Source organism: Triturus cristatus, chromosome 5_1 (assembly GCF_964204655.1).
Source record: "Triturus cristatus chromosome 5_1, aTriCri1.1, whole genome shotgun sequence".
Taxonomy (NCBI): domain Eukaryota; kingdom Metazoa; phylum Chordata; class Amphibia; order Caudata; family Salamandridae; genus Triturus; species Triturus cristatus.
Window position 1 is genome coordinate 257,695,616 of NC_140587.1, and position 13,973 is coordinate 257,709,588.

Below are 13,973 nucleotides of genomic sequence, written 5' to 3' on the forward strand. Positions count from 1 at the left end.
ATAAACTTTGATGTATGCTTTAAGCCATTCCTAAAGCTACCTCAAGTTTTATTTCACATTTGGAATTGGAAATGAGCTTTCTGAAGGATCAAGTTGGTATGGCGCCTCTATTATTGTGGCTAAAGTTATGGAGTAGTCTTCAGGCAGGATTTTCAAGACAGATGTTGGAGGGATGCCTATACCTATACAATATGATCACCATTCAATGGCGGACATATGTTAGATACTTTTAACATCTTGAGATATAGGGGCCACACATACGACTAATTCATTTTGTGTGTTCTAAATTGCAACCTTTTGCAACTCGCAATTAGGCAGTCGCAGAATGTTATGTACTAATGTGTCTCAGACACATTTAGCAAGTCATAATAGGGTCACAATCTACTTACCTTACCAATATTTATGAGGTAGGTCATAATTTTCAACCCATTGGGAATCTCTAAAAACACAGGGATGGTGGCCTGCTCGGGATAGCAGACAACCATGTCTGTGTTTGCTTTTAAACTAAGCAACATTTTTTTTTTAATGTAGCCCGTTTTCCTTAAAGGAAAACGGGATGCATATCAAAAGGAAAAATGAAAAGTTTCAGTTTCATTTTTTAAGAGTATGCAGTGGTCTGCGGAACCACTGCCTGCTCTTAAAAAACATTTTCGCAACCGTTCACAAATGGACAGTGTCCCCTGGAAACCCCTTCATGTTTGCGACTGGCTTACCACATACGTTAACCCCTTTCCCGTGGGGGTAATTCCCCCGCGGGGCGGGGAGGAGGGGGCCGCGGCACCGCTGTGCTCGTGACGAGCTCAGCTCATCATGGCTCACAGTGGAGCTGTGCTCATGACGAGCTGAGCTCGTCACGACCCTGCCCACTCATTAATTCTCCCGCACAGGTGGGGAATTAATCGCGAGTGGGCGGGCTGCGGACGTTATGACGAGCTCAGCTCGTCATGAGCATAGCTCCACTGTGACTCATGACGAGCTGAGCTCGTCATGACGAGCTGAGCTCGTCATGAGCACTCAACCGGTTAAGTAGGTTGTAAACTGTGAATGTTTTGCAACCGCATTCCGGTCGCAAAACATTCATACATCTCCCTGTGACTCGCTATTAGGATGGGACGCCCTCGACATGCCACTTTCTAATACCGATTTGCAAACCCTATTTTGTGAGACGGTAATAGGTTACTACATATCAAAAGGCTATTTAGCGGTCACCTACTTCCTGACTTTCTGATTGCGACAGCTAAAAACATTTGTACATGTGGCCCATAGTCACCTCTTTGACTCGCTGAAAGTATTGTTCTACAAACTAAAGAAATGGTTAAACGATGTTCTGAATAACATAGAGAGGAAATTAGAATACTGAGGTCTCTCGACATGGGCTCAGTTATAAGTTACATGCAAATTTTTACTACCTCAGGCATGGAACCTTATTTATCTTGGATTACTAATTATGAGCACAGATTTTATTTGACCAGGTTGAGACTGAACATGGCCCACTTTTCAGTGGCCTTCCCTCTAGGTGGTTTGCCTCTCATCCACACTCCCCATCTGAGAATGCCTCCGCCCAATCTACCCTGCACTTTTTTATTGTTTGCACTTTGTATTGCAGAGAGCATTTTTAATATCCAAATCTTCAGCACAAGCACTTTATTTCTTATAGAGATGGGCTGATTTATTTCCAAAGCTGAGCTGAGCTTCGCCTGAATTTTGCTCTGCTGAACTTAGTTATATTCTTGCTGCTATGAAGATAAGGAAAAGTTATGCATCTTAATTGCACTATGTGGAGATCTTATATCATGGCATTTCAAAATTATCATTATTAATTTATGTTTTATTGTACCATGGCTATGATTGTTGTGAAATATATTTTATACAGTGTGTTAGTATGGCCACATTAATTTGGCCAAATAAAGACACGGATGTATGACGTTACAACGCATACTTTTACAACGCATGCACTTACTACGCAATTTTTACATCGCAACATCCACTACAACGCATTCCATTACATCGCATAACACTACAACGCATTTTTAAAAACTACCTTTACAACGCATTCCATTACATCGCATACTACCTTTACAACGCATACCATTACAACGCATACTGTTACATTGCATTTAAGGTAAGTGTTGGATAGTATAGGGTTAAACATTACTATTCTAACTCCAGGGGGTGCAACAGTAGGGTAAGTGTTGGATAGTATAGGGGTAAAAATTACTATTCTAACTCCAGGGGGTGCAACAGCAGGGTAAGTGTTGGATAGTATAGGGGTAAAAATTACTATTCTTACTCCAGGGGGTGCAACAGTAGGGTAAGTGTTGGATAGTTTAGGGGTAAAAATTACTATTCTAACTCCAGGGGGTGCAACAGTAGGGTAAGTGTTGGATAGTGTAGGGGTTAAAAATTACTTTTCTAACTCCAATGGTATGCATTGTAATGGTATGCGTTGTAATGCCTGCGTTGTAGTGACATGCGATGTAGTGTCTGCGTTGTAATGGTATGCGTTGTAATGGTATGCGTTGTAGTGTCATGCGTTGTAAAGGATGTTCCGTTGTAATGCCTGCGTTGTAAGTGTAGTGCGATGTAATAGTTGCGTTGTAAAGGTTGTTTCCCAATAAAGACACTTGTGACTTTGACTAAACTTTTAGCAGGTGGAGTGGCCGGGTGATACAGCCCAGATCCAGGGAGTTACTGTGGATATTGTAATTCTGATTCAACTTACATTACAGGATGAAACCAGGATTACTGGGCACCTCAGAATCAGGACCAAAGTGGTCATTAGAGAAGCACAATACATTGTTAGGAAGGGGTAGTGAATGAAAAGCCTGTTTCATTCTATGACCCTTAAAAAAGGATTCTCGGGGAAGACAGATTGTGTTACTGAAACATTAGTGTACTATCTACAGGTTGAAGGTGAACAAATTTGGAAGTTAGAAATCAACATGTTACTGAGCTCCAGGCCCTATGATGTGCAAGTTGTCTATAGCGATGAGTCAAGTGTGCTCGGCTATCTGAAATTTACTGAGTGAAGGCCAACAACGTGGCAGAAATGGTACCACTTTTCGAGGAATCATTGCAATTTTGCATGAGTGGTAGTGACTTGGGCTTGGTAAAGATAAAGAAAAGATATGCATTGTCTATTGCACTCCTACCCGTAGATTATTATTTATCAAATTCCAGACTAACAACCCAGCTGCTGATATGGAGAATATCCTGCCTATGTTAGTTCCAGTTCTAAGCTTCTACCATGAAGCTGGAATCATAGAGTAAATAACTAACCATCCTTTTCCTTTTGAGAAATACATGTAAGACTTAGAGTATGCCCCTTTTCACAATATCTTTCTGCAAAGATGAGAAGCCTGCTAGCTAATTTACTTGCTCTCTCCATCATACCATCTACTAGGAAAAAACGTTGTGAGCCTTTTCTACTACACTATGTGTATATCCTAGTAATTTGCAGTGAAAACATGTATTTTAATTGTATTTAAATCGTTTGCATGAGAAACTCTGGATGCAGTTAATGAGGCCATATATTAGATCATAGGTAGTAGAAAGGTTTCAGGGATCAGAAGTGGATGTGATTGGTGAAGAATGGGGGAACAGTTTAAACCATGACTATTGGGACCATTTTGGCTTTTAAGGTAGACAGATTTACCATCTCAAACACTAGGATATGAATTACTTTGCCCAGAACCACAGAATGTTTGATCAAGTGCCATAGCCAGAATTAGAACCATGGTCTCTAGGTTAGAAGTACAAAACATAAGTCACCACACAAACCTTGATGGGTTAAAGAGATGCGTATACAGGTTAGTGAATGAGTAACGCAGCTCTGTGGTAGAGGCTGCAAGCTCCGTGGGACTGTGAGTGAAAGGAACCTGGAACCTCAAAGGGCCTCCCCTCCAATCAATCTCCATTTCACAGTCCAAAGAATTTCCTTTACCTCACATCCACAGATAGACAGCGTCTAACCTTTAGATGAATTGAGTGGAGTTAGCCAAATTTGTTAGCACAGATCACTCTTGCTAATGTCTAGTCCTCACACAAGTCTATCTCCAAAAAAGATTGTCGAACGACCTACCCAATGTAGGTTCTTTCAACTGTCCCTGCCTCCTAGTAACTACATGGCTTCCCTTTCAGGAATGAATATATATATAGTTCTGAAACTGAGAAATGGTGTAGAGAGAATTAAAGAAAATAATAGCGGGACAAAGAGATGCAGGAAGACAATGATCGAAGGAGGACTGGAATGAGGAAGAAAGAGAAAGTAAAGTCAGAGAGAAGAAAGAGCAAGGAAGAAACAGGAGGGATTGAGATAGCCACCATAGAGAGAAGAAGCAGAAAAGATAGATTTTAGAAGAAAGGTCGGAAGAGACAAATGTAGAGGAGTAGATAGAGAGATCAAAAGGGGGGATACTAGAAAAGAACTGTGTGTGCGGTGGAAACTGCTGGACTGTGATCCAGAGTGAGGAAAGTTTGGGTAAGTAGAGATTGGAAGAGTCATTACAACAAACCAAATAAATGGATTAGGCAGACCAATTCAAATCAAGGATTGCAAAGAAACTGACAGATACATTTCTATTGGTTTGCATTGGCCTCAAAGTCCTTTGGCCTCAAAGTCCTTTAGTTCACATAAATGAAAGAAGGAGAACATCCCAAGTTCTGGATAATAACAGACAACGTCTTGTGGTATAACCAAGTGGAGACTGACATATATGCAAAGTGGTGGTAAAGCCTTGGAGAAAGGGTAACAGTGTCTGGATTGAACAGAAAGGTGTCCATTGAGTGAAATCAAATGGGCCTTCAGACCCAGAATTAAAGAGCTTTAACCAACAAAAGGACAGAGCAGCACTGTTGGAGGGAGAGATCCTGGTAGGGAAATGTCTCACAAGGAGAGTACACAATGCGTATTACATATTTTAACAGCAGTTTTAGAGTACTCTATTAGGATGCTGGGTTAGGTAAACTGATCTTGGACATGTTTCCACTTAAGTATTGATGATACTAACACTGCCCACTTACCCTTTTTCCGGAATGCGGTTATCTTGTCGGTGTCACTCCTTTTCACCTTAAGCAGGCAGCTGACGAATTCAAAAGCCATGGAAGCAGAATTTCCTAAAATGTTTTCCCCCTGAAAAATACATTATCAAATTAAATTAATAGTACACTTAGCATTGTAAGGATAACATATGTGACCTGTGAAAAGAGTTTATTCACACACACACACTAACTCTTTGTAAGAGAACATCAAACACAAATTCTTCAAATAGAAACAAGGGTCATAAAATAGCTAAACAGATTGGATGCTTGACCAGTATAAAGGAATTGGTTATTGGGAGGTAATAAATGGGACAGTAACCAATATTTGTGGAGGTAACAACAACAGGATGTTTTTTTACAGGGAGAGGATTGTGTTTGGTTTGCAGTGACTCCAGTAACCCCAAGTAGAGTTCAGCCACTTGTAATTGAGTGGCTCTGGGTCTCTGGGTCCAAAATTACGTTCCGCAAACTCTGAATTTGGTAATCCTGGGCCCGCATACAATGTACCCAGGGATCCCTGGCCTTGACGCACTGGAGCAGGACTTCAGATGTGCACTCGATGAATCCACTACACTGGCAGGGTCTGCAGGCAGAAGCACTGCCTGGCACCGGCCAACCATTGTAGTACAACAGGAGGAGCATACAATGAGCCCCCTAGTCACGACCCAATGTTCCCGATTCTAGGTACCTAACTCAGAAAAAATTACACTTGGTGCAAGGATATCAGCTGGAATGTAGATTTTAGCCCCTGGTATACCCTTATCAAATTCCGGATAATCTGTAACAAGAGCCTAAGTGTAAGCGCATTGTAGTGTAGCAACCACAAAGGTGGAAGGAGGAAAAGTTAGATTTTGCACAGCGAGGTTTGGAAACAATGAGGAGGTGAAGGTTGGCAGTGTGCAGTGCATGGGGAGGTGTAGTGATCACTCCAGGCAGGTTGGGATGTTTTAGGAGTATTTATTGTAGATCAATAGTACAGAAGTGATACAGCAGTAATGCAGCGTCACCAGGAGCAGCCAGCAAGGCGCTTGACCCTTCTCCACCTGTGGATTTCATAGACCAACATGCCATATTACATTATCTCCACAGTGTTCCACTGGTGGAGCAGTGAATGACAAGAACAGCACTATAACCAAGATACTACAGGAGGTCAGGAGAGAATTTCAGGTTTTAATAATACGTTGAGGAACTTAAATCATACTGCTATGGGCTGAGGGAAAACCAGTCAGTAGTAGCCTGAAGAGCTAAGTGATAGCTTTCATAAGAGGGAGAAGGTGTAGTTCGGAAGGGCGACCGGAAAACCAATGCAGTTATGTACCTCACCCCGACAAGTAAGTTTTTGAAGGAACATAGTTGTGTGGAATTGCAGGCCTTGGGTGGATTTTTCTGATTTTGAGAAGCTGATATCTAAATGAAGTGGCTGTAATAGATGTGCATTTCAGTTTTGAATAGCACTCAGAGAGCTTGAATAGAGAGGGAGAAGCAAGGATATCAGATGAGAATAAGGTCACAGGAGATGTAGAAAAGGGATAAGGGTTAAAGAAGGCCAAAAATAAGTGATTTCTATTTGAATTATTAAAGCCAGAGGGATCCCAGAGACATTATGGGAATGAGAGCAATGAGAAAGTTACAGGTTCATGAAGGGAATTGGGTTTGGGAAAGGCAATTTTTGGTATAAACCAGTAGTAGCAGTAGTAGAAAAAGCTAAACTACAGATAGCGCCACTCTGGCAGAAAGCATATATTTAAGCTAGTAGGTTAAAATAATTAACCCTGGGGATGCCCACTAGAAGGGAGTCGACAAGGACTGGGACAAGTGTCATACAACAGAATGACCAAACGATACAGGTAAGAGGAATGGGAGGCCCGGAGAGGTGGGCTGATAATTTAAAGTCTGAGTCACAAAAGCCCATGAGTCCCCCTTCAGACCTTATTCTAAGTTCTGTGGAATCTTTCGAACTCCCAGTCACCGTTCTTGAGAGAAAATTATTTGAATAAGTCTTAATTTGATAAATCTCTTCAATAATATGGCCCTGAAAAACCACCACGAATCCACACATCATATACACTTGAGGCACCTTCATGGTTAATTCTCACTTTCTATTGTCCTTTATTGCTCCACATACAGCAGTTTTGTTGATATCCTTCACATGAATATTTACCTTTTCTGAGGTGCTGCAGTTAAAGTTGGTCTGTGCGCTTCGGTACTGCTCACACAGTACCTCGGTACCTTTCATAGACACAGTGAAGTACTCGCAAGACTCTTCTTCTGCGCAATCTGAAAGAAGCCACAGCTAATTGTCAGCGAGATGTTCACTTTGCATTAACTGAGAAGCAAAATCAGTGCCATGCAGATATTTCTTCAACTAATCGCGCACCTCCATCCTTGACAGCTGTTTGGAACATTTTCATTCAAACAGGAGATAAATAATCACAAAGTGTAAATGTACTCCTACACTTTGTAACAACTTTACAACTTTTGGGTAATCACCATCTCCAAGTGTAAAGCTACTACAAAGTGTAGCCAAGTTTTGCATATGTCTCTACGCCTACAACAGGGGGTGGAGCAAAACAATTGTAAATTGTCGGTGTTCTTCATCACTGGCGTTCTCTCTTTAGTAAAGAATGGGGAAGCTAGGAAAGCCTATTACATAATAAATCTATATTACTACATTATTTTTATGTTAAATATGAATGTAATCCAAATCAATATATTTATTTTAAATGAAGAACTAAATAAAAACATCTACTTGCATTGTTTTAAAAAGTAATAATGTAAATATATTTATAAAAGATTTTTTTTAATGTATTGAAAACAATTCCACCTGCTCTTCAAACAAGAATTTATTATAGCAGAGAAGTAGGAGTACAAAGACCACCAACCTACATCAGGCAGCACCAACTCCAATTGCCCCGCTTCAAAACTTGGTACAGAATACATAGGACACACCTTGGATTACTGATGATATAGGTACCAAGCAGCAGAAAGCAGCCAAGGTAAGTTGCCATAAACTTTTTTTTTTTAATCCGGTCATTTGTGAAGTATGCATGGGGGCTTTAAAGTAGATGCAGGGTGACACACAATAGCTACTGGTAGTATCTATGATTAAATCCAGTGCAAAAAAAATAGGTTCACTCAAATGGGCATAAATCACCATTCTATGGGAAAACCATAGGTGCATATTTAATTACACTTAGTTGACTTACTGACATAAAATAATTAATAAACTATATGAACCATCAATGTATTATTATTCACACACACACACAGTTATACTTTACATTTTGTATAAATTACACCTTGTTTCCCTACTCACAGTGGAACCAGGACCATAGCATCTACTCAAGGCACCCTAATTCTGTCACTTTTCTGCCCCACCTTATATCCACTTACTTGAGAAGCATGACACAAAGTTAACATTGCCTCCGACGGAGAGGTCCGATTGTATGATCCCTTCGACTTCTTCACTGAAAATTATTTTGGATTCAGGAACAGCCTCAAACTTTCTCATCACTAAACAAAAGAAATTAGGTGATTTAAAATGGAATCTATATTCATTTAACACCTCCACTCTCCACTATTGATGATTTCAAGAAGAAGAGTGCCATAAAACAAAGTCCGATAGCAAATAATAAAAAAAGCCCTTATACAGCCCACAGTACATCTGCAAAAGACAGTATATATTTCGACTCTTAGCAAATCGAGCCTTCCCCATTTTGGTAAGATAGAAAGAAAAGTGAAGAGAGATGATAACTGGGATCACCTGAAGCGAGAAATCACAATGTGAAAAAACATCATACACTGTTACAAATGGGAGATCAGACACACCAACATTTGAAATTAATTGATCAATTTTATGGATGCAAATGGGTGAGTAAGTGACAGTATTAACGCAGCGCCTAACACCCCATGGAATCTTTTGGTGCTGATCTAAAATAGTAAAGCCTTCATCCTTTCACTGAAGCCTGATATCTACCTGTAAGGAGTTCCAAAGTAGGGATTCACCACACATTGAGGCTGCATTTGTGGACCAGTAAATTGAATTGTGTCATGCTGCACTGAACACTTGCCATATGATTTTAGAGGCCAGGTAGTTTAGTTGAATTCCGCTATGGCCGGTCCTAAGTCCTGGTGTGAAAAGAGGAGGGTTATTCATGGGGCTAGCTACCACACCATGTAAAAAACTCCTAGCTACAGAAACGTCAACCAAAAGACATCCCAGACTTGGGGAGAGAGGGATCTCTTTCACGGAGTGCTATGAGGCCTTGTGGTGAAAGCCAAAGATCCCTGGAAGCCACAAAGTCGATCCAACTGCTTTCAACCAATACCATCACCATAGGGACATGGAAAGTGAGGCCCACGTATGAGATAGGCAAGACAACCCAAGTGGCAGTGGATATGAAAAAAATACAACCGTGCCATGCTTTGCATCAGTAAGACCAGACCAACACAGTCTGGACAGAAAAGGCTGGCTCCAGGAGGAATGCTACCGTATTCTGGACATAAGGAAGAGGATGCCCCACATACTCAGGGAGTAGCACTGATGCCAATGCCAGCTGCCAACAGGGCTCTGATTGGAAGGGAAGTCCATGGTCCCAGAATCATCACAGTGACCTTCTGCATGAAGAAAAAGAGAATTAACATGAATTTTATCCAGTTCTGTGCACCTACAAATGACAGCAAAGCCGAAAAAGAAAAGAATAGTTTTGCAACAAACTTTAGTCCATCCTGGAGAAATGCCTTGAGAGATACATCCCCATTCTGATGGGGGACCTCAATGCCAAGATTGGATGCGACAACACTATGTACAAAGAAGTCATCGGCAGCCACGGCCTCTGCAATATGAACAAGACTGGTGAAAGGCTCGCAGATCTCTGTACCCTGAACAGTCTGGTGATAGGCGGTATTGTATTCCCACACAAAAGATTACACAGAGCAAAGTGGGTGCCACCAGACCATTCAACAGAGAATCAGATTGACCATGCCTGCATTGCCAAGAATTTCCGGAGGTCCTTGCAGGATGTGAGAGTGATGAGAGGAGCGGACGTGGCATCTGACCATCACCTTGTCATGGCCAGGTTAAAGCTAAAGCTGAAGAAAGCATGGCTGGAACCGACAAACCAATGCCAGTGAAATAACACCAAACTCTGCAAAGACGCACAGAATACTCAGTCACCCTCAGTAACAAGTTTCAAGTCCTGCAAGAACTAGAGGATGAAAGAGGCCCAGTAGAAAGCCAGTGAAAGAACATCAAAGAAACAGTGATATCAACTTGCCAAGAGGTACTGGGTCCAAAGAAACACCAGCATAAAGAGTGGATCTCCACCGAGACCCTCTACAAAATCCAAGAGAGAAGGGAAAAGAAAGCTGCAGTCAACACCAGACGAACGAGAGCAGAAAAAGTGAACAATCAAGACGAATACACCATAACCAACATGGGAACAAAGAGAAGCTTAAGAGCAGGAAAGCAAAGATTAATTGATGGTTTTGCCACAGTAGCCCAGGAAGCAGCAAGCCATGGAATCTTGAAAGAACTGTACAACATAACAAGGAAATTCTCAGCAGATATAGCAAGCCAGAAAGACCTGTAAATGAAAAAACTGGGAAGACAATCAGGGGTAAAGAAAGCCAATAATGAAGATGGGTGGAGCACTTTGAAGAACTGCTGAACATAACGAAGTCTCCACCAGACATACAGCCAGCTGAGTAGAACTTGCCAATCAACTGCAGAAGACCAACCAACAAAGAAATACGGCAAGCCATCCAATATGAGTATTGGAAAGACAGCAGGACCTGACAACATTCCAGGAGAGGCACTGAAGGCAGACATTGAAACATCAGTAGACATGCTCTACCCCATGTTTTGAAGGATTTGGGATGAAGAAAAGGTGCCATCAGACTGGAAGAAGGTATATCTGATCAAGATCCCCAAGAAAGGTGAACTGAGTAACTGCGCAAACTACAGAGGGATGACACTTCTATCAATCACTTCTATCAAGACAAAGTGTTCAACAGAGTGATCCTGAACAGAATGTCCTGTAATTCACATGCTGGTACGGGTACCCACAATTTCGGAGATGTGCAAATAACCATTGCTTCTAAACTCTATTTCGTTCCCATTTCGGAAATACATAGATTTCCTTGTTACCTATTTTTCAAGGTTTATATTTTACCAAATGAATTGCTATATACCCGGTACACAATGAAAAACCATTGCAATTCACAGCTCAGTTATTGGCTCTGGGTACCTCGGGTTCTTGTTGAACGTACACGTCCTATATATCCCTGCAACCAGAAGGGTCCAGCAGACATAACAATGTTTTGCTTTAAAACATCTGCAATACTTAAAAGACGTTACAGGTGAAAACAGCAGTTTTTCTCAACTCAATTTTAATATTTTTTTATTTCTATAGAAAAACATTGAAGAATCTAAACAAATGACCCTTTGCTGAATTTAGTCTGCTGTATAGCTTTATGGGATCCATTATTGTTTTCACACCCATTAACTGGAAAGAGGTTGAAAGCACAAAAATAGGAAAAATAGGCTAAATGCCAAAACTGTGTAGAAAAGTTTGGTTTTCTGACAAATGTCTGCCTGTTCCTGAAAAGTAGGAAGATGGTGCTTTTAGCACCACAAACCCTTTGTTGATACCATTTGCAGGGGAAAAAACAGACGCTTTCTTCTACAGTACTTTTTTTCTATTTTAAAAAACAAAAACCTAGCTGTATTTTTGCTAAAATTCTCAGTCCTCTCCAGGGGAATCCACAAACCCAGGGTACCTTTAGAATCCTTAGGATGTTGGAAGAAAAGGACACAAATTTGGCATGGATACCTTATGTGGGCAAAACGTTACAGGGGCCTAAGTACAAACTACCACAAATAGCCCAAAAAAGGCATAGCACGGGGGGAGGCCTTGCAGTGAAGGGGTTAAACAGAGCACATGGCCGAGCATGGTAAGGAGGCCATCGATATAGGGATAACACTAGATGGTCTGAGCAAAACATCGAGTGAAACAGGGTAAAGAGATAGATTCCTTAACATATGAAAGAGTTATCCCACATCAATTATGTCTACACCTTATTTAAGACACTACCTCAGTCTTTCGCTTTCCGTTATCAAAAACCTTTTTTTTGTTTCTGTATTTCTCTCAAGACACCTTAGCTGGACCCTACTTTAAATGTTAAGTGTTGTGTAATTCTCTTCTAGTCTTTCACCCAAACCTTTCTGAAATGCTAGATTACTTGCAATCCTCTCTCCCACACTGCACTTACATGATGCAGGAGTTCAGAGCCACTTTCCATCCTTCAAACTTCAGGAGTGTGCCAGAGCCCACTGCAGATCCACTTCTCTTTTTCTATTTACACCACCTTTCTCTCTGCTTTGACTTTTTTTATTTTAACGCTTATTACTATGATTATAATTCCCAGATACTCTTGCCTGCTCCCTCAGCCATGCAGTCTTTGCACAGGTATCTTTCGGATTACCTTTTTGCCAAAAGGAGAAGGATTCAGATACATATTAGTCGTCCTCTATGGTTTTGGCAAACTCTACTCTGAGGACTGAATACATAATGTCCACATGTAACCGCCTCTCTTGATTAATGGGCAGTCTAGGATATGTACTGAAATGCAGAGGATAAGAATTGCAACCAACTTTAAATTCAAGTGGTGAAAAACATAATTCCAGCTTCCGCTCTTAGGAATAAATCTCATTTCACATGTACAAACTGCTTTACTGAAATCATAGTAAATTCAAGCTTTAAATAACTTTTACTGGAGCATTCTCAAGCATCACAAAACCATCTTTGACTACCCCTGGGGTGCAACAAGCAAGTATGTCTGCTTTTTGGACAGCCCCCTGGTCACTTTGGTGTTACAGACGGGGTTGCGTATGCTTGAGAAGTCTCTTCTGTGATAAAGATTAGTCTGGTGCTAAGTGTTAGCTGCCACAATCTCAAGGGGGGTTCCCTCATTTGCATGGGGATGAGGCTCTGTGAAAATGAAGAAACACTGCCACTGAGCATGTGCTGTATTATAGACATGGTAGCAGAAGCAAGGAGGAGGGTAGGGTGTGCACTGACTGTGTGCCACAAAGAGGTGGTGCAGGTAGTGTGCGCCCCCCTTCCCAATAGCATCCCTTGGAATGAAGAAAGAGAATCATATGAACCTCCCCCAGCTATCACTCTGCATGCAGGTGCAGTCACTCATTGCACCTGACCCCAGGAGAATCCCTTCCCCCTTTCAAATGCAGGCATGGTTGCCTCCTGCACACTGAAAGGCACGCCGGCTGCTTCAAACAGCTGGTCCACCTTTCAGTGATGCCCCCAGTGAAGGTGAGAGTTCATAGCTGAACTGTGGTAGTGTATTCATGGTGTAGGGCGCACTAACCCAGTCTAGACCTAACTATTTGAGACTAAGGGAGTGCACCCTACATACAATATGGCCAAGGAGTTCACTTTTGCTCCCACCACCGTGGACAAATCTTGACATTTGTGAGTGATCAGAGATGGCTCAACTCTTTTCTACAAAACCTTTAGGGGCATATCAGCAACAACCGGCGATAATTATCGCTAAGCGCACTTAGCGCTAGGATAATTATCGCCGGCTAGCGTGAATTTTTATCGCTGCAATAGCGTGCTATTAGAAGTGCTTATCTCAAAACCGATAAAAATCCTAGCGCTAACTGCCAAACGTGCGATTATCGCTGGATACCCAGTGATAATCCCACGAAGTTTGGCGAAAGCTTGCTGATAGGGCCTCACATACTTAGCCATGATATCCACCTTCCATAAGATATCATGGCTAAGTCAGTTTCAAAGTAAGTGTAAGGAAAGTAGCGATAACAGAGGTTATCGCTACTTTTCTAGTCGCTATGCTGCTTTGCATGAGGCTTGATAATAAGAGAAATGTCGGTTAGCGACATTTCTCCCGTT

At 41.5% G+C, this 13,973-nt stretch overlaps 1 protein-coding gene across 1 annotated transcript in view; it reads right to left on the minus strand.

Annotated features, from left to right (window-relative positions):
- TG (thyroglobulin) overlaps window positions 1–13,973 on the minus strand; it is a 660,241-nt gene that overhangs the window by 439,090 nt on the left and 207,178 nt on the right. Inside the window, exons 23-25 of the mRNA XM_085604890.1 lie at window positions 8,434–8,553; window positions 7,202–7,317; window positions 5,023–5,131 (exon numbers count right to left, since the gene is read on the minus strand). Coding sequence (XP_085461016.1) covers window positions 5,023–5,131; window positions 7,202–7,317; window positions 8,434–8,553 — 345 coding nt within the window. The remainder of the gene's footprint in view (window positions 1–5,022; window positions 5,132–7,201; window positions 7,318–8,433; window positions 8,554–13,973) is intronic.